This window comes from Perca flavescens, chromosome 16 (genome assembly GCF_004354835.1).
Source record: "Perca flavescens isolate YP-PL-M2 chromosome 16, PFLA_1.0, whole genome shotgun sequence".
Classification (NCBI taxonomy): Eukaryota; Metazoa; Chordata; class Actinopteri; order Perciformes; family Percidae; genus Perca; species Perca flavescens.
In genome coordinates, this window is record NC_041346.1 from 16,028,021 (window position 1) to 16,054,198 (window position 26,178).

At 40.4% G+C, this 26,178-nt stretch overlaps 1 protein-coding gene across 3 annotated transcripts in view; it reads right to left on the bottom strand.

The window, feature by feature from the left end:
• The window catches only part of rabgap1 (RAB GTPase activating protein 1), a 78,720-nt gene extending 54,458 nt beyond the window's left edge, over nucleotides 1–24,262 (bottom strand). The window contains exons 1-7 of one of the 3 annotated variants that reach the window (XM_028600829.1): nucleotides 24,112–24,198; nucleotides 9,483–9,718; nucleotides 7,555–7,584; nucleotides 6,210–6,468; nucleotides 5,519–5,732; nucleotides 5,198–5,372; nucleotides 681–841 (exon numbers count right to left, since the gene is read on the bottom strand). In XM_028600829.1, the coding sequence (XP_028456630.1) occupies nucleotides 681–841; nucleotides 5,198–5,372; nucleotides 5,519–5,732; nucleotides 6,210–6,468; nucleotides 7,555–7,584; nucleotides 9,483–9,635 (992 nt within the window). In that variant the 5' untranslated portion in view covers nucleotides 9,636–9,718; nucleotides 24,112–24,198. Of the gene's footprint in view, nucleotides 1–680; nucleotides 842–5,197; nucleotides 5,373–5,518; nucleotides 5,733–6,209; nucleotides 6,469–7,554; nucleotides 7,585–9,482; nucleotides 9,719–24,111 lie in introns of all 3 variants that reach the window. The other 2 variants (XM_028600831.1, XM_028600830.1) reach the window with 2 other exon arrangements.
• Between the last annotated feature and the right edge of the window lie 1,916 nt (nucleotides 24,263–26,178).

Genomic DNA, 26,178 nt, shown 5'->3' on the forward strand with positions numbered 1-26,178 from the left:
TCTACAGTCCCTCTTTTTCGTCTGTGATCCTTTTAGTGATTTAAAAAAAAAATCATTTTACAGTTACTTCCATAATGTTCATGTTTCATTTACTGACAAATTCATTTTGTATATAGGCCAATAAGATGATGCTTCCCTCGTGGGTAGTATGTACCCCACATGCTGTCCACCCTGGAAAGGTTTGTGACTTCTGTAACTAGATCAGCCAAAAGTGTTCTAACTTTAAACACTTAATCCCCAAAAGTGGGGCTGCATGTGCCTGTGTATACGTGCATATGTGGCAATTTTTATTCAAAGCTATTTTTGTAGTTCGTAAAAAATAGTGGTGCCACTGAAAATAACATTTTAATGATGATGATTTTTAAAGATTTCTATACATTTTCCAATTTTTCAAAATGTCATACATTACAGTCTATTAAAGCTCGTATTCAATACAGTTCCGATGACTAGACAGTATGTCCACATCTATGGGACATAGTTAATTCTTCTCTGGCAAAAGTCACAAAAGACTCAACAAAAAAAAGTTCCATATGTTTACAGACTTCTATGCATGTCCAAAGTATTTTAAGACAATGCATTACATATTAATGTTTCACAATTTATACCACTTTGTAAGCATCATACATGATGATTCCATGCTCGAAACATTGAAATGCATTATGAGTGAATGCATGTCTTACCTGAAGGTACCCTTGCCATCATCCTCTTTGATTTCCAGGCTGACGGTAAAGGTAAACAAGTCACTGTCAGGGGTGAGTGGAGCAGGCTGCTGAGATGACAGACCTGCCTTCTTAGCTGACCGCCGAAACGCTGTAGCAAAGCTGTACAGTATTCTACTCACCTGCAGGAGGAAGGTAAACACACATAAAACACTTTATAATAAACACAAAATGAAGCCACTATAATGGGGAGGCCTAATAATACAGATATACAATTCAATAATTTATTTAATAATTAAATAACCTCCATGACCTATATTGACCTGTGTATTCACAGAGAGACAGTCAAAACTGCAAAAGCATTGGTGAAATTAACACAACTCCCCTGTGCCATCAGTCCACATTCACAGACCTGGTTTGGAGCAGTTTAATGTAGGAACTATTTTCTTTCTACCAAACTACACCCATCAACCATGTCACCATGCAGAAGTCCCTCGTGGTCCGAGATTGCAAGCTTGTGGAGATAAGTTGCTAACCAATACTGCTAGCTCACCTGAGCTAGCTAACGTCACAGCTTAGCCAAGGAGGACACCGTTAATGTTTACATCTTACGCTGTCACCAGCATGAGCCTCTTGTCCACGAGTACACTTCTTTCTGTGCAGGGATATGATTGGCGGGTGTAGTTTGTAGAAAGAAAAAAGTTCCTACATGAAAAACTGGGTAACTGGGTCATGATTTCTGGAAAGAGACATTACTGTTGAGTTTTTCAAATGTATTTTTGGCGCTTTGAGCACCACAAGCCGAGTGCCATCTAGTTCTGTTACATTCAAGAGAAAGCAGACACTGGGCAACTCACACAAAAACAATATAGATTGATAAATAGCACTACAGGTAAAAGGAAAAATATGTATTTTTGATTTTGGAGTGAACTGCCCCTATAAGTTAAAAACACAGGCAACATTGACAAGTTAGTTAATTTATTAAAGCAGAAATCTAATAAAAAACATCCACTGAAGAGATAAACGATATCACAAGGCTAAATATTGTAGTGTGTTTCTTTGGCTTTGGCACAAAGTTTAGCATCTTCTGTAGCTGAAATGTGTTGTGGATCATAAAATGGGAGTTTTCAAAGCCCAAAAGATCCCCACTTGGCAAATTATTAATCACTCAGTACTGAATACTGATTAGTATTGATTAAAAACTTCCCCAAACCTCTGCAGATCTGTAATGCCATTTTGCCATATTGGGCACTATAAAGCTTACCTAATGACCCACAACTCTTTTTTTTTATTTTTATTTTTTTTATTTTTTTAAATTCAACATACCAAAGATTGCTGTGTTTTGCTAAATCTCCAACTGCAAAGAGGAGCAGAGTTGGGGGGATAGCTAAATACTTCCAAGTGTGGAAAACTGAGTGGTAATGATTTATTTACATTCACTAAATGTATTTTTTTTCCACACATAAGACTTTAGATTTGTAAGCTTTGCATTTAGTCAAAAATGTATTTAATTTTTTATCATTTCTACTAAAGGCCTTTTTATGGTTATGCGCAGGCTCCAACACAGGGAGGCTCAGTGGTTTTGGATAATCTCTACTTCTGGTAAACAGCAGAGCCTGGGGGTTTTTGACTAAGAGGTGGTGTGGAGAAACTGCTGTTATCAATAAATAACGCTCTTTGGTTTTTTTCAAGGCCAGAGTATAAAGCAGCTCCTAAGCTCTCCTACAAAAAGCCTTTGTTATGTTCTCTGTAGCATAAAAGGATGTTAAGGGGTCGCAGGAGGTTTGTTAATTGACAACGGGGGTGTGGATGTAAGAGATGGGGAATAAGTGGAGTTAGATGGGGGTCCCCCTTGCATGGATTAAATTATAACGTATAACACAGGAGAATTGTTGTTTTGTAATGTTACATTCAATGCGGACCAATTTCGACTGTCTACAAATAGCCTTTTTATTCTTTGTGTGCAGTGTAAAGGAGCTCTATTAGGAATTGGACAGCTGTACTGCAAAAATATCAATCCTTACAAGTAATTTAGGCTAATACTGGCTGCTTCTCTTAGAACAAGAGAAATATTATCCCACTCTGTCTTTGTAATGTAGTTTTTTTTTCCAGGAAAACTGTACCCCACACAAAAAATAAGGCAGATTAATGCATTAATATCTAGAAAACAACACTTGATTCCATATAAGCTGTCAAACTAACTTATTTAAATTATAGACAAGGAGAGTTGTTTTATCCCACTCATATTACATTTATTTTTAGTTGTTTTGCTATTTTAGCATTGTCAGTTAGAGAGAAAAAAACCATTATGTTTTAACCTTTTCTCTGAACGCTGGCGTTTCATCCAAAGGGTCTATCCCCTTGTCATTTTTGTACTTAATGCAAAGTCAGAAAAACTTTTTAAAATATGTCAAATAAACAGAGGAAATGTTAAATGTTGTTATTACATGAGTTGTTTTGGATTTGGAATCAGCCTTTATCTAAAAAAAATAAAAAAATAACTGCCATTAAAGATCTGGAACTTGTTAAGTTTCATGTTACATTGTTTTACTTCCCATACAGGATATTCTTGTTTTTCCAACTTGGCAGCATTATCTTTATGTGCATACTGACATGAAGCTTTGAGACATTTTTAACTGATGTCACGCCAACAATCTGTATCCCTCAACATGTGATTTAATTCGTGTTAGGAATAGTCAGATCATTTGAGTGTAACAAATCTATTGAAACCATACCAATTTTAACAGTACAAGATATAGATCACTGGAAGGGAGAAGCAAGGTTATGGGCACAAAAGGGAGGCTTTGGGTATAAGAGTTAGCAGGGCTTTACATCACCATCAACACCAGAAAACTGGGAATTGTTAGAAACTAGCCTCAGGACCTGACTAAGAGGTCTGGCACAAATGGGGGTGGAGTAAGGCTGAGGAGGTGGTTTGATTTATACATGAACAGTTCAGCTCCAAAATCCCAAAATCTGAAACAGAAATTACTCTGAATCTCCAAAAAAGCATATGATTACAAAACCTGAGTTAAGCTAAGTACTTACAGGTATAAATAAAAGAAGGAAATTAATTTCCGCTAAGTTTGTTATTTTTCTTTCAAAATTGTCATATTTTTTTAAAATTGGGTAAAGAACACTTCAGATGCTATTCGCAATTTGATTAAATAATTGGGTCACTTGCTAAAAGCAAATGAGAGCTAAGGCAAAAAAGGCAGTTAATAGTTTTAGCCCAACTGTGATAGCCTGCCACAAGATTACCTCAGTACAGATCTGAAAGTTTGTGTGGGTATGCAATCAGAATATTACTTTTAAAGAGATGAAATGGATGAATATATATAGAGGTTCAAGAGATCTTAGCAGATATTTACAGTGGATTTGAGGCTAATGTGAGACAGCACTAGAGCAGCTTTTTCCTGAAGAAGTAGGCAACCAATGGACTGACTCAATCCCAGCTAATAGTGCAAATGAGAGTCCCAAATAAAAGCTGGAGACATTGAACATTGGTTTGTTGCTGGAGTTTGGAAGGAAGTGAAGAGCTAGTGAAAAAGGAAGACTGTGGGGAAGAGGAGGAAAGAGAGAGCCTAAGACAGAGATGTCCATTTGCAAAGTAAAGTGATTTACTACTGGGGATTCTGTGTGTGTGTGTGTGTGTGTGTGTGTGTGTGTGTGTGTGTGTGTGTGTGTGTGTGTGTGTGTGTGTGTGTGTGTGTGTGTGTGTGTGTGTGTGTCTGGGAGAGTAGCATCATGTGGGACTGATAAAGTAGCATCTGTCTGGGGGCTCTTAGTTACATCGAAGGAGAGTGCATCCATTCGGCAGTAATTTAACACACTGCCTCTTCCCTATACATTTGCATGGGGGATTGCATGTACGTTGTGTTTGTGTACAGTATGGTGTACATGTGCCTTGCAGTGCATGACATAATCCCTTGGGGACCACGGTTGAAGCTCCTGCACTGTTGCTGAACCCTGGGGGACAGGCTACAGGGGGATCAACACTTTAAGACAAGGACAATCAGAATACTGCTGACAATATGAGTGTGTACACATGTATATATACACATGAGTTGAAGAGACAGAAAAAGGGTGAAAAGGGGTCATGTGAAACGCAGAGCATTTATAAGCTTTTGCTCCCCCTTTGGGTCACTATCTGAATAGCAGTAACATAGCTTGTTACTGTTTTTCTTTTGGTGTGTGTAAGATTGTGCTACAAGATAGGTTCACAATTATTCAAGTATGACTTAAAACAATAGCCAGGTGCCCAAAATGAACATTAATACAGGTTGTGCTTGCTGTAATCATTCATTATGTTCATACTTGCCTTTAAAAGATCCCTTACTAATTTACTTCTTACTGCAGTTTATCTGAAGCTATAGTTTCCATTAAAAACACAGTGGATATCTTAAGGACTATTGTTTTTGGACTTTAGGACGAAACTTGTGAACCTATCCATTAAATGTGTCTTCGGTAAACATAGTTACACATAAATTAAACAACAATCAATCAATCAATTAATTAATTAATGATTGAATCCCCACCGCTTCTTGGATTTGGCAGCGGAACACATGGATCCTGAAGATCTCAGCATTGTAGTGGCTCTCAGTGAAGGCAAAGCAGTCACTCTCTGGTGTGCCATCATGGCCTCGCACACAGAACAGAATCTTGTAGATAGGGTAGTTGGCGATCTCTGTACTGGTGTTGGGGTCCAGCAACCTGTTAGAATATCAATACATTTTTTTTTGCCATTTGATATCTTAAAAGTTGCTGTGTTTGTGTACTGTGCGTATGACATCTAACTGAACATTGAGTGCAACAGTGCACTGTAGAACTGGAACCAATAATCCATATGTTTCCCATACCTGACAGTGCCTTCGGACACGCCTGGCACGGACAGTGTGACATCCAGGGGGAGTTGGCACTGCCCTCTGAGGATACTCATCATACGGAGGGCCTCCACCTCACTGCGGGGGGCGTTAACCGAGGCACACCCAAGATATGTCAGCTGGCTGAACACAACGCTGTCTTCATCTTGGATGGGACTGCCAGGACTGCCATCTGATGATGATTCATCTGCTGCAAAGGGGCAATGGATTGGGAAAGGGATGGAAATATGAGTAGAAGACATGAAAGGCAAAGGATTTGCTTATTTTCTAACTCCTATCATGAATTTATGGTTGTAGATCAACATTATTGTCCTCATCTAACATAAGCTTACTTGCCTTCTGCAAAGTAGAAATGAGGTGAAGTAGCCGTGAGAAGATCAACAGTTTTGTCAATCAGTGAAATTCATGCAAGAAATACATGGAGGGGACAACATTTAAAAAAAAAAAAAAAAAAAAAGGAGGCAAAGTAGTCCCCTGACACAAATATAAAAAAGAGGCAGCTAAAAAACTTTAAAAAAGTATACTGGTTGATTAAGAAACATGGGTGTTTCTGTGATATTGCTTAGAATTACTTAGAAACACATCTATAAAGCTGAAGATAAAAGCCATTGTTTGAGCTTTGACAGTCACAAGAAAAGAGGATAAGAAAAGTCCCATTGTGGCTCACCTCGGTACGACCTCTCATTCAGCTCACTCTCCTGAGCCGTCTGAACAGGAAGCACCATCTCCAACTTGAGCGGTGGTGCGCTCAGAGGGTCAGAGCCTGCCGGTACAGGTGACACTGTAGCAGGAAGAGGGCCATGGTCGCCACCACCAAGGCTGTCCATTCCTTTTTCTGATCTGAGCCCAGTGTCAACTACTGATGGTTCCATGAGGACATCCTCTAACTCCTTCTGGAGCTGCTGCTCACTTCCATTCCCCACAATCTGACACACATACGCAGTGCGCACACAGACACACACCAAGGAGCAAGGACAAAAGGAAGCATAAAAAGCTTTAGTATAAAATATTTTAACAAAACAAAATCACTGTAGTAATCACCATAACATAGTGAATGTAAGCTAATCTTCCGAAACAACATCAACTGCATGACAATTTTCTCTTACAGTTTGTAGAATTGGGCGGTGGCACTGGCTGTGCCTTTAACAGTAATTTTGTAATTCATTTCAAGTGATTGCAGTGTGTTTCAGGGGGAAAAATGCCTTATTTCATGTTGGCGGTGAGAGATATATCTTCATTATGTTTCATCCAATATTAGTGATTAGTAGGCAGTGAATTTGAGTTGTAAATACCTGTATGACGACATTAGATGAGCAATGCCAACACCAATTGTGTGAACTTATTCCAAAGCTAACACATAGCAATCAAAGAGCAAGCTTTAGGCTGGACAAACAATGAGGTGCCACAAAAGGATGCAAGGCCCCATTTCCCCTGCCTGCTGTGGCAGCAGCCTGATGTTAGGTAAGAAAAGCAGACTTAAGCTGCAGAGGGTACTGCTGTGCTGAGCAATAAGGGATAGGAACAGACAATTAAGAATAGAGAATCTGATTTTTCAGTCTGTGTGTGTGATAACTGAATGGTTGAATATGCAGGTAAAATGTTCCAAGTAGGATTTCCGTGTAGAGAAGTAATTATGTAGAGCAGGATGGATACTACAGCATCCATGCTAATAGTCCTAGTGTCATACAATGAAGAAGACTGATGTAAAGCAACCATCAATTCTAAATGTAGATTCACATATCTGACATAACTGCATCACTATGCAACTGTGGTGGGCCTTTTGATTAACAGGTAGTGCTAAAAGCCTGGGCAATTGTCAGATACAGCTACAGTCCTACGTGAGAACGTCTATCGCTACCATCATCAAAACTTAAGTGTTAAATAGGCTGGCTTTGGCCATCACTCTACAGCCTGCAAAAATACAGAGAGCACAAATAATCACAGACAGAATCACCACGAAATCACAGAGAGAGAAGAGGAGAAAAGGAAAGATGGCGAGAGAAGAGACTGACCTTAAAGCTGACCCCTTCCTCAGAAATCACCTGCATAACAAACAACAAGTTTAGACACACTGACTCCTCTCTGACTGGATGGGCTGACTGGGAGGGAAATGTGCACAAGAGTTTGTTGGCGAGAACCAACACATGATATCTGGATGACCAAGCGTCAGGGAATGGAGTGATTTCACCACTACATATTGACAACAGTGGATGTGTGTGGTGTACTGCTGTTCTGCCGCCACTAGGCCGCACAAAACGGATACCTCAACTCGGTTTTAGGTCAAAATAATTGAAATCCTTTAACTGACTGGACTCGTACTCGTGTAAAATGCTACCTTAAGTTCTCTCTGCTCCAAGTACAGCAAATAAGGAAAATAATGTGACCTCTTCCTATCAACTGAATATGCAACATCCATGCTCTGCTGATGCCATCTTGTGGTACATTTACAACTCCAAGTTGACAATTCCTTTCTTTACAAAGAAACACAGGTACAGTACAGTATTGCTATAAACTAATGGACACAGGATGAACATGACAGCCAGCTACCTAAGTGAAAGAGGAGAGAAGAGGAGAGGAGAGGAGAGGAGAGGAGAGGAGAGGAGAGGAGAGGAGAGGAGAGGAGAGGAGAGGAGAGGAGAAGAGAAACCTGAACCCATTAGGGACAGACACAGGATGGTAGCTACATTTCTGTCCTCAGAAAGTCTTCATTCTCCTTGTGGAGACACACCTTGGTCACAAAACACCATTATTTCCCCTGACAATGAGTTCAAAGCTCTTGTAGCTGCATCGCCACACTGTTTGTAAACCAATATCTGCTGAGTGAGCGTTAACTGAAGCACTAACTTGAATCACAGAGGGCATACTGTATGTCAGACATACTGTACAGGATAGCGCATGCTGTAAGAAGCAGCTAAATGACTGCTGATGGGAGATCTCCCTAAGTTAAAGGTTCATTTTGGTATTTTTTTTAACCTGGCCCTATTTTCCCATATATTTCTGTCTAAGTGACTAATGTGAACAAAAATCTTTGAAGTTTTTTTCAACGATTTTTGTTCACATTAGTAACTTAAGACACAAATGCATGGGAAAATAGGGTCCAGGTTGTAAAATACAGAAATTGCCCTCTAAGTACTCAACTTTGCTGACACTGAATGCCAAACTGGTTTTCTTCACTTGTTTGATTTGCAAAGGATGACAACTTTCTTTTCCGCTACCCCATACTACTTGAAATATTACAGACAATTTACAGTGGAAGTTGAAAAAACAAATGTAATTATTCACAGGTTTGACAGATAGGAACAAGTTATTCACTACAATCAAAAACTGTTACAATGTGCTCTCAATTTCTAGTGATGTGCAAGGATTTAAGGGCTTCCTTACTATAGTAAGCACATGAAAACACTCAATCACAAAAAAAACACACATATCTAAGACCAACTATGAGAAGAGGGTAGAGTGAGAATGTAGAAAAAGCGAAACGAGATGGTTAGCCGCCTTATGGTTAGTGTGAGACTGCATGTTTAAAAAGATGGATGAGAGTTGGAATATGTATGGACTGTGACCTGCAATTATAACAAGTTTCACTGATGACAAATAGGTAAAGATGAAATTAACATCAAGATGTTTTGGTAAATCATGCTTTGTTACACTCCTAAATCAGTTTGAACTATTACAATACAAAAGTGCTGATAGGACACCATTTAGCCCACAGCACAGTCTGGCCGGTTATCCTACTATTACTTTGAACATAACTATTGCTTTACAATAGCTGTAATTTTTCACAGTAAGCATCTTAGGAAATTATTTATGCCCTATGGAGTTGTTATCACAGTAAATGTCAACAGACATTACTCAGCATCTTAACTCTGACCAGAACAGCTCTGAAGTTTCCCTTCTCTCCTTTGTACTTCCGTCCATACCTACACCCAACCATCCTTACCTTCAGTCCTGTCTTTTCGTCATCACTACCATTATTAGTGGAGGAGGGTGTCTCGTCCCCCAGCCGGGACACAAGGACAAAGTCCTCACTGTTGAGAGTGGACACTGAGTCCGAAGACACGCTAATCTTCCCCACTGAGCCTTTGTCATCCATGGCTGCTGCTGTTAAACTCAGCCACGCTGCTCATGAATGGAAGACGGGAGGAGAAAGCGGTGGGAGATGATGAGCTAAATCACCTAGAAAAAGAAAAAAGAAAGAAAGAAAAGAAGCAGAAAACAGTCATGATGTGATGAATTCCATGAAAGGCATCTTTCAAGGCAACTGGAAACTTGGCTACTTAGAAACTAGTCTCGCTTTGATAGACCTTCCTTCACAGCGCTGTGGAGGAGGGTCTGGCAAGTCCACAAAGCATTTCGGGATGGGAGAAAAACCTGCTCTGATTAATTGGCATTTCTTTAAACCAATCACAATCGTCATGGGCGGCTCGAAGCTCCGGGAAAAACCACGGTGCCGCTGCAAAATAGCCTCGGGAAGGAACTTGTTTCGGTGGAACGTGTGTACGTTCAAAAGTTGTTTTAGTCGTGCAACAGAAAACTCAGATTGGACAGATAGTCTAGCTAGCTGTCTGGATTTACCCTGCAGAGATCTAAGGAGCAGTTAACCATAGTCCTCATAAATCCACCGGAGTTTAAAATTCCAACACAAACAATACAGAAGGTACCGGACATCCGGCTGAAAAGATTGAAATCTGCTGGAATTTCCGACGGCAACGGAGCAATCCCGGATGTGGAACGTCGTGGATATAAACTACTTAGAAACTAACCCTCTCCTAAAAGGGTGACCATTTATAATTCACTTTTGGAGATCTTTTAGACACCTTTAGGAAACTTTGAGGAAGCATTAAAAAACCCAGAGACAGGGAGCGTTAAGAGAAAAAACAGGGTGCAAAAGAAAAATGGTTCAGCAAATAAAGCTTAGTTCAAGTTAGAGGTGAAGAAGTAAAAACACAGGGAAGATCAGAATAAAAAGAGGATCTGTGGGACATCTGAGGTAAAAGTGTCTATTTCAGCAGAATAAAGAAGAGGTACAGTATTTGCAAAATAGCTTGATGCAATGCAAAGCCATGGTGATGGAAGTGTCATTTGAAAAATAAACATGCATATGAAACTGAGGAATTAGAGAACAAGCATCCATCTATTCCACTTCAGTATTGCCCCTTAAAAAAAATGTGGCCCCCCCACCTCCACATTAAACATGTACACAAGAAACCAATTACCTAAACACACACAAAAATTCACTGAATGTGTTAATTGCATTGCGTGCGCTCCTCAGTGCACGGCTGCAACCACAAATAACCTAGATCCTGTGGGGAACACAGCCCATCATCAGCTCAGCCCATCATCAGCTCAGCCTTTCACTCCAGCTCCCTCCATGAAATTTTAATATAGCATCATATTTTGGCACAAGATATACGAATACAATGAGCCATCAAATATGACATTGTGTGTGTGTAACTTATCATGAGAAGTGTGCAAAACTGACCTGAGCACGCATTCTGAAAAATTATATCTTTATTTGTGAGGACAGCTGATGACAGGAGAAAAGATTTGGGAAGCGGAAGTAAAGGTTTTTTTTTTTTTACTATTTACCTCAAACATCAAGATTAGCTCTATTTGTGAGTTTAGGTATGACAATCAGAGGTAAAATCAAATTAAGAATCGTTTTACAAGCAAAATGAGCTAAAGCTCTATTGTTAAAGTTAGGGCATGAGCTAACTCCTGAAACAGCGAGAGGTGCCATTGTGTGTAACACAGGAAGAAAGGCACAACAGAAGGTTTTGGCAGAGGTTGAACAAGAGACCATAACAAGCTATTTCTGTCTGTTCCCCCTCTCCAATCCTACCTTTCATTCATTCCCCTCTCTCTCCCTTTCTCTCTTTGACTGCTTTCCCTCCTCATCTGCAATCTTCTATTTCCTCAGCCCTTACTGCTATCAAATAGGGCATTCCTTTCAAATGTCCGCCCTTCCTATTCAAAGCAGGTCCAACAATGGAAAAAGTAATAGGAAAAAAGGTCTGCAGCGGAAAGGTCAAAGCCGTTAATAATGTGCATTACTTAGGATAACATTGTTACACTGACCCAGAATATACCTCAATATAAGTAGCTATCTCTGTGTGATAAGAAGGTTTTACAACATATTTTGCTTAAATGAATGTTATTATGAGGCTACCAAACACAAACTGAGTAACATAAACTGACAGCTTAGGCTTCTTCTCTTTATCTTTTTAAAGCAAACTGACGGAAATGAGCAACTGGTATTCATCCAAAAATGTTGGGTGTTGTTTTTTACTTGTATTGCAAAACTCATGTTGAGAGAGAGGGTCACAAAGTTCAATGATCTGTCATGGCTACTCTGCAGCTCTGAAGCATTACTGTAGCCTTAGACTGAGCAGAAAACTGTCACCCTTTGAAATCTATGTATAACAATTACAACGTAGATTCTAATACTACACAACTCCAACCATTTATGAATCATACAACTTGAAGGTCGGTTTCACACTTGTGGTTTGGTTCACTTTGCCAAGACCAAGAAAAAAAGATATGCTGTTGCCTTTGAGTTGTTGGGCCCGTGAAGGAATAACTAATTATGAGCATTCAGTACTTGTTAACATGGTAACAAAGTCTGCAGTTTGGCTAACTAGTCTCCACCATTTGGCATCCATACAGTCCTTTGATTACATTTATACATCCACAGCACATTATTCTTTGGATTGAGTACAACCAATCTGATTTTTAAGGCCATCTCTTTAAGCCCTCCGATCCCTCTACAATTGACTCAATACAATTTTGTTGTTAAAATTAAAAATTAAAAAATAAATTAAAATCATTTGATGTCTTTGACATCTGTGGTTTTTATAATGAAACCATGTTTAATGATTGATATGTTTCTATGCTATGCACAAGCAGCTATATTATGAACACAAATAAGCACTCACCCACAGGCACACGTGCATGCACACAAAAACCTCATACTCTATGTCTCCGAGTAGCTGGCGGCTCCGACAGGCTTAGAATGGTTGCCTTGTCACCCTGCTTTCCACCCGAGCCTCAGCACCAGCCCTCTGCCTGCTCCTGCCAAGCTACACTGTTCCTTATCAACCTTTTCAGTTCCTTGGTACATTTCCAGCAAGACACACAATCCACTGCCTATCATGCTGACTGTTACAGACTTAGCAACAGCATTTCCTATCTAAATGCTTAAAAGGTTTCTAAATGTCTTAAGAAGACATTTCTAGGCTCGTAAGAGAATTTTATTGAACTTCAAAAAAGCCACACTTTTTATTGAATTTCACATTCGATGCACTGTGCTTAACAACACCAGCTTGTTTTGGAGTACAGAAGACAAAAGCAGTAGAGCATTCCTTCATTTCCTCTCACTATTTTTTCTCCAGCTACTCTCTCTTCCTCTCTTATGAATGTTTCATTCTTTGTTTTAAATCTTTCTTTCCAAATCTTATCTTTCTCTGTCTCATATTTACCATGTTAGAGCTGAAAACAGTGAGAAGAGAAGCAGGAAGCAGTTTCCTCTGTTGGAACATTGTTGTGTGTATCACCATGACAACAAGACCCTCGTCATCTACAGTGGTTCATTTAGTGCAAACCACCTCTGGCACGGGTGGTGATACCTGGGTGGTGAGTTACTGTTACTGCCGACAGAAACAGCTCTGAAAGTTAATTCTGGTTCTTATTCTTGTTATTTTAAGTGCATTGCATTCTCAATAAAATACTATCACTCTATATCACTATGCATTTCCCTGGAGAGACAATTTTGGTACATGTTACATGGTTAAATGTAATTTGATCTTACCAGTGTTATCGCTGTGTGTATTTGGTCCATAGCAAATCCCCGCCAATAGGTCCCAAAACATCCCAGTTAGAGAGTAAATGCCATACACATATTCTTTGTACATTTTTACAATAATTCCCCTGAAAGAACCAACCAGGCCTGCCTTGTTGCACGATCCAAATTTTCTTCCAAGCTTGCCATTATCAGCGTGTAGCTTGCCCGTAGGACCCGCTCCTTTCCACCGTCTTGTAATTTAAAGCACAGGGGGCTGAAATATTTGACTATGTAATATAATTTACTATATAAAATGTCCACATTTCCCACTGACTCCCACTCAAATAGCTTGTTTTGTCTCACCACCAATGGCGCTTTTCCACTACATGGTACCTCCTCGACTCGCTTCTACTCACCTTTTTTGGTTTTCCATTACGAAAAAAAGTCCCTGGTACCTGCTAACAGGTACTTTTAGAGCTAGATGGGGCAACACGGAATGAGAACGTTTACCAACAGGTCTCTGAACTGCGGTCTTCACACGGCTACAACCACACTTTCCAGCAGTGTAGGGAGAAGCTCAAAAAGCTGAAAAGTGACTATCGCGCCATCAAGGACCAACAGTCCCAAACCAAAAGATATTCAATTTACTAGGGATGCACCGAATATTCGGCCACCGAAAATTTTTGGCCGAAAATGGCCCAAAGGGGCATTTTCGGTTTTCGGGTGAAATACTTTTATCACCGAAACAATACGGTCGAAATGTTGCGACCTGCACGTGTGTCAGTACCCGATCCATTCCACCTAAGCAAAGAGGTTTTACAGCCCTAGTTTTTACATTGTGATATGAAGTACATCATGCCAATGTCAGGTTTCAACAGCATCTATCACATATTGTTTATGCAAGCACATATTTAGTGACAAGATGCAATCAGGCACCAAACTGTAGGACTTTTTTTTTCAGGACTGAAAGTTGTATGGTGTAGTAGGTCTGAGGTTTACCAACCCAGCTAAGACACAAAGTGATAACAGTTAGGTTGATGGGTGTGTCCTGCAATGGATGATGCAGAGTACAGTTAAAATTTGGGACCAAATGAATGACAAGCGTGACTTGTCTTAGCCATTTGTCGCAGTCAAAAAAAGGTGCAAAGTATTTGAATTTGAAACAGGCATATCTTATGTCAATCCATGTGTAAAAATGTGCACGCTTCATTTTTTTATATCTCCCTACCACTCTCCAGCTGAACAGGCTGTTCTGGGCTGCCAGCTGGGCCCTGCGTACACCTCACAAGGGAGAGAAAGACAGCCAGACACAGCCAGAGAGCACTCAAGCTTGCAGCACAGTCCCTTTCCACACGCCTCACAGCAGTGACTTCAGCCAGTCAGGGATAGCAGGGAGAAAGGTAGAGACAGAGAGGAAAGGGAGAAAGAATGACAGAAAAGGCTGAACTAACACAAGACGAGTCGCAAGGTAGGGTACAAAAGACAGGAGAAAGAAAAGGAAATGGATGAGGAGCTCTGAAATGAAAAAGTCATAAATTGTACAAATCAAGGAAACACACGCTGTCCCTAATTTACATTGCACTGTGTGAGCAGTTCACAGACTCCCAGTTGGCTATTCAGGAGTGAAACCTCTGCATGTCTCACACTCAATCACAAAACAGTCTCACATGACTGAGAACAAAAAAAAAAAAACTTGATCACTCATTAACTTCTGAAATTCAGCGCTGGCACAACTGAACCCCTCCACTGTGAGATACTAAGCTGCACAATGTATGGCTATTCACAGAGATGTATTTAGCAGTGGTGCATCTCTGCTGGTTTATAAACACGACTATGGCTTATAAAGGACACTTTACACCTGTGTGCTTAAGTGAGTATATGATCCAAAAACAAACATCTGTTAAGGGTGATAGGCCTTTAGAAATTAGAACTGAAAGCAGCAAGTGTCACTAATACTAGGTTCATATGCGGTTAAAAAGGAAAGAGTAGGTTTATTTTATAGTCGTTTTATGTACATTCTGCAAAATAAAAGGGAGAGAAAATGCATTAGTTTCACTCTCAAAATACCATATGACCATAGTCTGTGGTTTATATAAATATATACGTTATTAAAAGGGTGTAATGTAATGAATACTTTCCTTTCATTTCTGCAGTCATTTGGCCTAACAACAATATTTTATTACCTATAAACTAGTTTATCTTCTTGCTTTGTTATGCTGTATATACACACACAATATTCTCAAATAAACTGCTTGCCACTACAGTGGGTAAGGAAGTATCTATATTGAGGACTGAAATATCATTGATAAGCCAACACCAAGATAATCTTCCTTTCCTCTTAATCAAAAAATTAAAATGGTAAAATAATTAATAAGCATTCATAACCAGGGCTCCACACTAACTTTTTGCCTTGGTTGCACTGGTGCGCCTAACTTTTTTTATTTAGGTGCACCAGCACAAAATTTAGGTGCACCCAAATCTTTCCTCGCATCGCCGTAACGCTGAATGGCAATACACGATATAGCTCTGTATTTTTTTACACAGTGGGCTAAATGTTCAGTTTTAAGTCAAAGCCACTTTTCACAAGTTCTTTTATTAAAACAGATTGTGATTAAAATAAAATGCAAAGACAGGGTTTCCTTTACCAGTTTGAAAATATACAGCTGCAACACATGTAAATGAAAGTTATCTAAAATAAAAGCTTATAACAACAATAACAGACTGACGCCCGGATAGCTTAGGTAAATGTCCGACTTGCGGCCCTTTCCTACATGTCATCCCCCCCGCCTCTCTCTCTCTCCCCTTTCATGTCTTCAGCTTTCCTATCAAAATAAAGGCTGAAATCTTTAGAAAAAAAAAATAAAAAAGAAAGACCAAAAGACCGAGGGAGTGCGATGGACTGAAGCATATGCTAGGCTACTCAGAGAGTGACGGCTGACTCATTAGCGGCGTTACACCCATCTTGTGTAGGCTATTAAATGTCTGTATCGTCACTGCACTGCATTTTTATGAACTATGATCCAGCAGGCTCCGTCTTACACGCTATTACTCAACGAACTGAAGTTAGTTGCATTTAATAACTTCTAATGTGTTTTTCACCGTGGCGGCCGCAGTAACAGAGAGTTACCAGCGGAAACACTGGTACCAATACAGGTTTCCCTCTCATACTTAACAATATACAGCTGTGTTAATAACAATTAAAACTGTAGAGAATCGGGAGTTTGGACCGGCGGCGCTGTGTCTCTCCATGTTGCAGGTGAGCCGGCCGGTGTGTGAGTGAATGGGGGCGGGGCTGCGCGGAGGAGAGATCCAAACACAGGCACGGCTTTCCAGAAGGAATGGGTCATGTAACGCACCATTAAACCATATCGATATAAACGACATTGCTTCGTTAGTGGAGAGGCAGCGGATGCGAGGATGTTCGGTGCACCGGTGAGACCTAGGAAAAATCTTAGTCGCACCCTTACAAAGTCGCCCTGATAACACTGATTAAAGTTCTTGCCCTCCTGGGGTGATGACTGGAGGTCTGAATAATTTGAAGGGAATATATTCATTTTAAATACACACTTTATCAACTAGGCTATGTGTCTCAGGGTAAGTCATTAAATCTTATTAAAGCAAACATTGACTTTTCTGATCTGAAGTATTAGTTTGTTTTTTTAAAAGAAAATCCACAGTACTACACTGAGACACCTATAAAGAAAACAAGCGTTGATTTTTAGATGCAAGAAGTTTGGTGAAAGCATGGTAAGTCACTGGGTGAACTTCCCATTAATGATGCTATACTGAATCAAGCCCAAAGCAAACAAATACTTAATTTTCAAACTGAACATTGTACGACTCCACACAGCTACTAACGCAGAAATTGCCTAATACCACCAAAAATATTCTCTCCAAGCTGAAATCTGTGATAAGTGTTTGTTTCCATAAGCGAAAAAGAAATACATTTCTGTGTGCCTTTAAAACTTCTCTCTCTTAGCCAAGAAATGTATTTTCATGCTTTCAACCCCATATCAACATCATCTTCTTTGTTTAGGGATCAACTGGTTTTTCAAGGCCGATACCAATTATTAGTAGGCTAGTTAATGAAACCGATAACCGATATGCATTTACAGTGAAAATGAAAATCTTGAACTCAAAATTAAGATTTTGGAATGTTACAAACTGCCAACACAAAACTTTGTTTAAATGCTTTAAGGAATTATTTAATAAATTAGAAACTTTCAACTAGGGGTGGGCGATATAAATCGTCTACAATAATATCGTCATTGTTGTGTTAACAATGTGCAAATTGACATTAGCGAGTATTTAAATTACTTAGAAAAAAAAACATTTCAAAACACGCATTCACACAATCTAAATGCTGGAAAAAGCTGGGGAGTACTGACTTTAAAGACGCCTTGTTAAAGTCCTCTGCTACAATATGTATCCCCTCCGGGTGATTGCGCTGCAGCTTGTTGACTATGGTTAACAGGTGAGCCAAACTTGTGCTAACGTTAGCATCGGGGGCTATGTAGACGGCAGTGCTCTCTTGGTAAATAAAATGGTCTGCATATTACCGACAGGGCTTCGAGGTCAGGTGAGCAGTGCTGGTCAACAATCCTGCTGTTGGTACACAAAAATGCACAGTCCTCCTCCTCTGGTCTTGCCGGAGTTCTTGTCTTGTTCCTGCCGGTAGCTAGCTCGACAACAATCCATGGAGTGCCCGGTTTGGCTATGTTCTCCGGGATGTTATGAGCTGCCTGGAAGGCTCTCGTAACCGCTGTGTTGTATCATAGGGGGTGTTCAGCGACATTGCGTTCGCTGGTGCCACTTCTCGTGGGCGTAGAGTCCGATCCTTGAGCCGCTCACTCGTCCGCAGATGGAGCAGGGGAAACCAGATGCCAGGGGGGTACCAGCCACTCGCTGGTGTCTCTGGATGCGCCTCTCGGTTCGGCGGTCCTGGCTAATTTGGTGTATCTGAGAGACTACTTTAGCACAGGTAACCTGCCAGGCTGATCTATCAAGTGCCAGAGATTCAAGCTGCGTGAGAGGGATGTTCGCTCGCTTTAGGAGGTCCCTGGTGTAGTCCGTAAAACGCCGCTTTTGCCCTCCGGCGGAGCGTTTAGCGCCCATTAGTTGACTGTAGAGGACTTGACGGGGCAGGCGGTGTTCAAGCATTCGTATGGTGTGCCCTATCCAGCGCAGATGTTTTTTGGCCACCGCTGCTTCCATACAAATTGAGTCAGTGTTGCTGAGAATGTCTGTATGGGGGATTCGATCTTCCCAGGACAAGCTGAGGATCTTCTGTAGGCAGCGGATATGGAAGGCCTCTAGGTTGGTAATGTGCTGGCGGTATGGGGTCCAAGACTCTGCCCCATAAAGCAGAGTGGAGAGACATACCGCGTTGTAAACAGCCACCTTGGTGCTGATCTTCAGGTTACGGTTTTCAAAAACCCTGCTGCGTAGGCGGCCGAAAGATGATGAGGCTTTATTTATCCGGGTGTGTACTTCTGAGTCAAGGGAGCAACATGAGGACAAAGTGGAGCAGAGGTACGTAAAGTGGTCCACTGTTTTAAGTGGAACACCATTTATGTGAAAATTGGGGGTGTGGGGGCGGGGATAGTGAGATGGGACATGACCTCGGTTTTTTGAGTGTTTACCTGTAGGCCAAAGGATTGGTACAGACTGGATATTGTGTTAAGAGCGTGCTGCATAGAGTCCGGGCTGTGAGCTAGGACGGCACAGTCATCAGCATACTGAAGCTCACAGATTTGGCAGGTCTTTGTCTTTGTGTGGGCCTGGAGCCGACGGATGTTGAAAAGACTTCCGTCAAGTCGGTATTCCACGTGGACGGCGTTGTCATGTCCCATGACTCGGTGGAAGAGGCAGGTGATGGCAGAGAGGAGGATGTTAAAGAGCACCGGAGCCAAGACACAACCTTGCTTCACCCCAACGTTTACTTCAAAAAACTCTGACTGGAGTTCTCCCGTGAGCACTCTGGCTTGCATCCCGTCATGGAACTGCTGTAGGATGTGGAGAAACTTAGGTGGTACCCCAAGTTTGGAGAGGTGTTTCCAGAGCAGTTCATGGTTGATGGAGTCGAAAGCTTTGCTGAGGTCGATGAAGACTACGTAGAGGTCTTTGTGATGTTCTCGGCTCTTCTCCTGCAACTGCCTCAAGACAAAAACCATGTCTGTCGTGGATCTGGTCTTCCGGAAGCCACACTGTGTTTCCGGAAGCACAGCTTCCAAGATGTGCTCAACCAGTCTGCTAAGCATGATCTTGGCCAATACTTTCCCTGCGACGGAGAGCAGAGATATCCCACGGCTGTTGCCGCAGACTGCTCTGTCTCCTTTCTGTTTGTAACACACACACACACACACACACACACACACACACACACACACACACACACACACACACACACACACACACACACACACACACACACACACACACACACACACACACGACAGAGGCGAGAGAGAGAGAGAGATACCCGTTTCTCTCGGAAGACTTGTTTAAATTATGACAAATATGCTATATACATTAGATTTAGTTCATACGTTTTTGGTGCATTTGTTTTCTGATTTTAATGCTATAAAGACCGTTGCCGTGCTTGCATTACTCCCTTACAGTCCCTATGGCCACTTGGCCAGTGCAAATGGAAAAAACGGTTTTGGGGGAGAGTAGTTAGTAGAACTGCATAGAAGTGGACTTTTCCTATAACTACGTTCCTGTAACTACTTGGTCGGAAAGCGGCTCATGTATACTCTAACATCAAGAAGGCATACAGCCTCTCCCTCACCTGGGCCAGTCAGATCACATCCAATTACTCCTGATCCAGCATACATCCTGGTCAGGAGGACTGTACAGCCAAGTAGAAGGACTATCAAAACCTGGCCTGACACGGCCCTATCCCAGCTCCAGGACTGCTTCCAATAAGGACATAGTTGTGTGCAATATGTTACAGAACAGAGCCCTTTGTTTATTATTATGATTTCATCTTGCTTGTATGCTGCACAATTTACATTACAACAGAGGTGTATTTACTCAGTTCCTACACTAGTTCAATTAGTATTTTGTATGTCTAGAGCTGGGTAATATATCAATATCGTGATATGGGACTAGATATCATCTTAGATTTTGGATATCGTAATATGGCATAAGTTGTGTCTTTTCCTGGTTTTAAAAAGGAACACGCCAACTTATTGGGAATTTAGCTTATTCACCGTAACCCCCAGAGTAAGACAAGTCGATACATACCCTTCTCATCTCCGTGCGTGCTGTAACGCTGTCTGACGGTTCCAGCATTAGCTTAGCCTAGCACAGATCCTGCAGGTAACTGGTTCCAACTAGCCTACTGCTCCAAATTGTGACAAAAGTGACAAAATAACGCCAACATGTTCCTATTTACATGTTGTGATTTGTTTAGTCACAGCATGTACAAAAAACAACGTAACATGAGACACAGCCATCTTCTAACAGTAAACAAACCGGGAACTATATTCTCAGACAGGCTTGCTGCGAGCATATCACTCCGCCCAAGTACTATATTCTTCCGCCTGAGAATATAGTTCCCAGTTTGTTTACAGTTAGAAGATGGCTGTGTCTCATGTTACGTTGTTTTTGTACACGCCAGACTCTATAAATCACAACATGTAAATAGGAACATGTTGGCGTTATTTTGTCACTTATTTGGAGCAGTAGGATTGCTGGAACCAGTCACCTGCATGTTCTGTGCTGGCCTGATGCCGCTGGAGCCATCAGACAGCATTACAGCACGCACGGAGATGAGAAGGGTATGTATTGACTTGTCTAACTCTGGGGGTTATGGTGAATAAGCTAAATTCCCAATAAGTCGGCGTGTTCCTTTAATTTACATAACATAACATTACAGTAAAGTGATGTCATTTTCTAAACTTACCAGACTGTTGTAACTGCTCTATTATTTGCCTGTACCCACTTAGTCATTATATCCACATTACTGATGATTATTTATCAAAAATCTCATTGTGTAAATATTTTGTGAACGCACCAATAGTCAACACTACAATATCGTTGTGGTATCGATATCGAGGTATTTGGTCAAAAATATCGTGATATTTGATTTTCTCCGTATCGCCAGGCCCTACTTTGAATTGTTTTTACTTGAATACTTACATTTTAAAGAAAATAAATAATAATAACATTGTGCCCATTATTATCATCAGTGATTAAGTAACTCAGACTTTTAATAACACATTTTTAAAAGCATATCTAATTATCGTTATCGTCAAAAATATCGAGATATAATTTTTTGTCCATTTTGCCCACCCCTACTTTCAACTTAATACACAGTAACAGATAGTCAGATAGTGTTGTTGGTGGGACATTTAGTGAGAATTGGTGGTGAGTGAAACCGAAGCAGAGGGACAGACACAGAGCTGTAGCAGAGCCAAAGTAACACACTTTTTAATTAATTAACTTTATCGGTTATTGGTCAAATAAAACGCAGATACAGATAAACTGCAAACTGCCAAAAAACGGACGGATAATCGGTCTATCCCTAATCTTTTTCATAGCAACTGCAAGGAAAACCAAAATCCACTAGAGTTGAAGCCAGCCCCCTGCTATTCAGTCTACACCAGCTCCCCAAATGAAAGATAACTGAATGATCATTTAGAACCATTGTATTGTGGTCTGCTTTTAAACAATGGCTTACAAACAGGCATGCCTGAAAAATTATTGTGTTGTATTAAGACCAATATAAAAAAAATATACCTGTATAGTATGGAATGGTATAGTATGTATCTGATGAACAACTGACTTTTCCCCACCTCTAGTACACACATTGATTGTTGTTAACACAGCAAATATTTGCACACAAATCTGGGTTATGTGTCTTTTGTGCATCTGTTACTTGCATTACTGTAACACCTGAGTTTCAGGAAACAGAACAGGAACAAGACCTGAGACAAGTAAAGTGACAGTTGGCATATTTGTCTCACTGTTACCATTAATGTTATCCACCGCTGAGAAATATTTGAACACACAAAGAGACGAGAGCTACTGGTATCAACAATCCCATTCTAGGCAAACAGTCTTAGGCATTACGCTAATGACAGCTAACTAACTCTGTCTCACTATGAGTAGAAAGTGAGCGAAATATGGAATATAACTCAGTACAAACAGGTTACTTTACTTGCTCTACATATTTGTGTTGGCACAACTTGCATTAATTGACTGATTGACAGAGCTTTTGAATTGAAATAGGGCCTAGGTGTCAAAGGTTAGATTTAAAAAAATAAATCCTTGAAATATTCTGCTAGAAACAAATTACGCATTACCAACATTTTATTCCCCTAGATATATGGTTAGTTTGTAAATGTATCATTCATTTTTTATAATTGTAATGAGTGTTTCTGTGCCTAAAGGACTGGTAAAACATGTCAATCAAGTCATTCAACATGCAAAAAATCAAGCTCATTTAGGCAATGCATCACAGCAGACATGTCAGACACCCACGCACCACCAAAGAGACCTCTCAAAAACAATCAAAGCTGGTCCCTCCCTTATCATGTGACAATAACAGAACTTCAACTAACAAATGAATTAATTAAATGCTTCTTGTGCCATAGTACAAGAAGCAAGAAAGTCCAGCCTGGAAACATCTGTATGGCAGTTAGTATTAACTGCTACAGTTTTAAACAAAGATTCACTGTCAACGTCTTCATATGTATATAATGAATGGTTTTCATCTTTTGTTGTTATGGCAATCAACAATAACAAAAACTCATTAGGTGAGTTAAAGTAGCCTGAACTACGTTATTAAGCTATCAATGTTCTTATTATGCAATTTCTTAATCTATTCTAATTGTATGTAGCCTATGACATTATCTTATGTCAAAATGAATTGTGTAGTATATGGTAAGCTCCCATGGTACTTTATGGGAAACCGGCTGCTTGATGTGATAATCAGTGCATTGTAAAGTATTACTGAATAAGTAAATATGCCACAGAAATTCACAGTAAAGTAAGCATAAACCATACCATCAGCCTATACACACACACACACACACACACACACACACGCGCGCACACACACACACACACACACACAAACAGAGCACATCCAGCAGCAATATTAACAGTAAAATAAATCATGTAGACAATATGAGTTGCTTAACAATTCACAGCAGCTACCGCTGTGGATGGTTATTCGCCGTTTAACAGACAGTTGTAACTGGTTTAATTGGCTTTCTGCACACTACTTAATCTGGATACAAGCAAACCTGCTACATGTCAATACAGCATGTTAAGACTCATGGGGCCTCGATGCATTTGAAACCATACAGCTCTTTAATTGATAACTTAAATAACGGTTAACATATTGTTTTTTGCTTAATAACGTTGGGTGAGCCTAATGTAATTAGCAAGCTCTGGTGTTAACGTATTGCCCCAGTTAGCCCTTAAAAACCTTACGTTAGCAAATATAGCTAACGTTACTCAGCAGCCATCGATTCAAAGTGCGACAAAAATGTTAATCTGCACAGTGACCAATTAGCAAAACGGTTCCGTCACCACAAAGCAAACTGCTATGTAAAGGTGTTCGCAGTAATTTGGTGAATTAACCCGCTGACTGGCCCTCGCTGAAGCCTTGAAACAGGCCATTACTATATGTAACGTTAGCTGGCTAGCTAACGCCTCCTGCTAGCCATGCTACCCTGACAGTTAGCTACAAAACAGGTATTTTCTTCATAACTGAAGAGACAGCCGCATTTTCTGTCTCATTTTACGTTGATGGTGCAAGTGCAAACCCGCTTACCTTTATTCCCACGGTTATATTTATTCCAGTGGCGGTTGGCAAAACATTGCACTTTCCCAATAACATCAGCAGCCAACAGCTCCGACCAGCCGAGCTGTAAACACAAGCCCAACCAACCCGCTGACACCCACACTGCGCATGCGCATGTCAGAGTCCCTCTCGCCGGTGCTGAGGGAGGGGAAGCGTTGGCATTATGGCATTGCTTACCTAATGACACGATGCTCACAGAGCTTTCTTTGGGTATTTAGGGGTAAGTCCAAATAAAGTCTCAAATTATTCAAGATAAGTCTCCTTTCAAATTAGATAAGTCTGAGTCTCAAGTTTTAACTTTTGTCAAAGTAGTTCTCAAGTTAGGGGCCAAGTCCAAGTATAGTCACCACTCTTCAGTTGTCAATTGCAAGCTGAGACCAAGTCATATTAATAATTAGGCCCATTAATTGTTTACTGAAGGTTATTTTTGTTGGGATTTTAGTAGGTTTTTATTTTTTTATTTATGGTCTCTCTGACTCAAGTCTACATTTCTGGATGCTCAAGACTAGGATTGGGCATCGAGAACCGATTCCTACTTGGAATCGTTTCAGAAATTACGATTCCTGTGGAATCGTAACTTTATTGGAATCCTTTGGAGGATTTGGTTTCAAATCTGATCATGGGTTCCAAATTTAACATGTGCAAGTTTTGGTTTCCGTAGCGGCCAGGCGCTTGTTGTGTTGCAGCCATGGAGCGCAGTAACCAGCGCTCTAGTGTGGCTTTATTTTACGTTGAAAAAGCCTGGTAAAACTGCAACCCACCATTGAATCAAAATAAAACGTTCCTCTTATTTGTGAAATAAGCATGTGACCCGTTTCAACTCCACCCCTCAAAGAATCGGAATCAATAAGAACAGGAATCAAAAGGAAGAATCGGGATTGGAATCAGAATCGTAAAAATCCAAACCAGTGGCGTAACGAGCCAACACCAGACCCCTATGCAGATTATCAAGGTGGGCCCCCCTTCTACAGCAGGTGATGACAGTGCAATGTCCATGAGTAGGCTACCATGAATAGGACAGGATAGGATCATAGAGACACAACAAGTCCTGTTTTTCACCTTTATGAGAAAAAACAAAACAAAAAACGTTCTGTGGCAGGTGGATTTAAAAATGCCACAGTGGCTGGTGGTCAAAAAAGTTAACTTCATGCCCTGTGTGTATATATATATATATATATATATAGTATTTTGTCTCAGACCCACCAAAGCACCATCACACCTTACCTTAATGATGAATTAATTACCAAGACCAATAATTGCAATTTTTATTTTGTCTTCTTTTTTTCTTGAAATGCATTACACATCAGAAAAAACATTCCTTCAGCAGTTCAAACTCTAATGTTAACTCACATAATTTGGCAGTTTGGGCAGTAGCTTGCACAACAGTGAGTTGTGAGAAGCACAAACACTGTGTTGTGGTCATGCTGGCACTTCCTGTCCAGCCTGTCAGGGCTTGTTGTTGTTTCGTAACATAAAGCATTTCTCTTCTCATTTTTTAACATAATAAAATCAAAATCACTACATATCTCATTACATATACAACACATACCCACAAAGCTAGTTAGATGGTTTCTGAAGGACAGTTTAATGCTGACTGTGACCTCTCATTCAATTCCTCCTCAGATTTTTTCCCAGTGAGTTTTAGCACCCTCTTGTATTTTGCTAACACTCTGGTTTTCTTGACATTACAACACTACTGCATGAGACAGCGAGAGAGGTCTCATACCCAGAAATCCAAGAGCCATGAGCAAAGGTGAATAAAGTGTATGAGTGATGCAGCCGCCACATTCTTTACATTGAACTACTGACATGGTCTCTAAAGAATTTCGGAGAAATAGGTATAACAACTCCACATATATCTGGATTGTATATTGAAAAAATCTAAATCTGTCCCTATAAAACCAAGTTGAATTAAATAAATACTTATTCTGAAGAGAACCATTGTATATTGTCTCAAGGCCTATGAAGTGATAGTGTTATCTGACATCTTCTATCATAAAAGGACATTCACAAATGATGACAGGAATCACAAAGAAA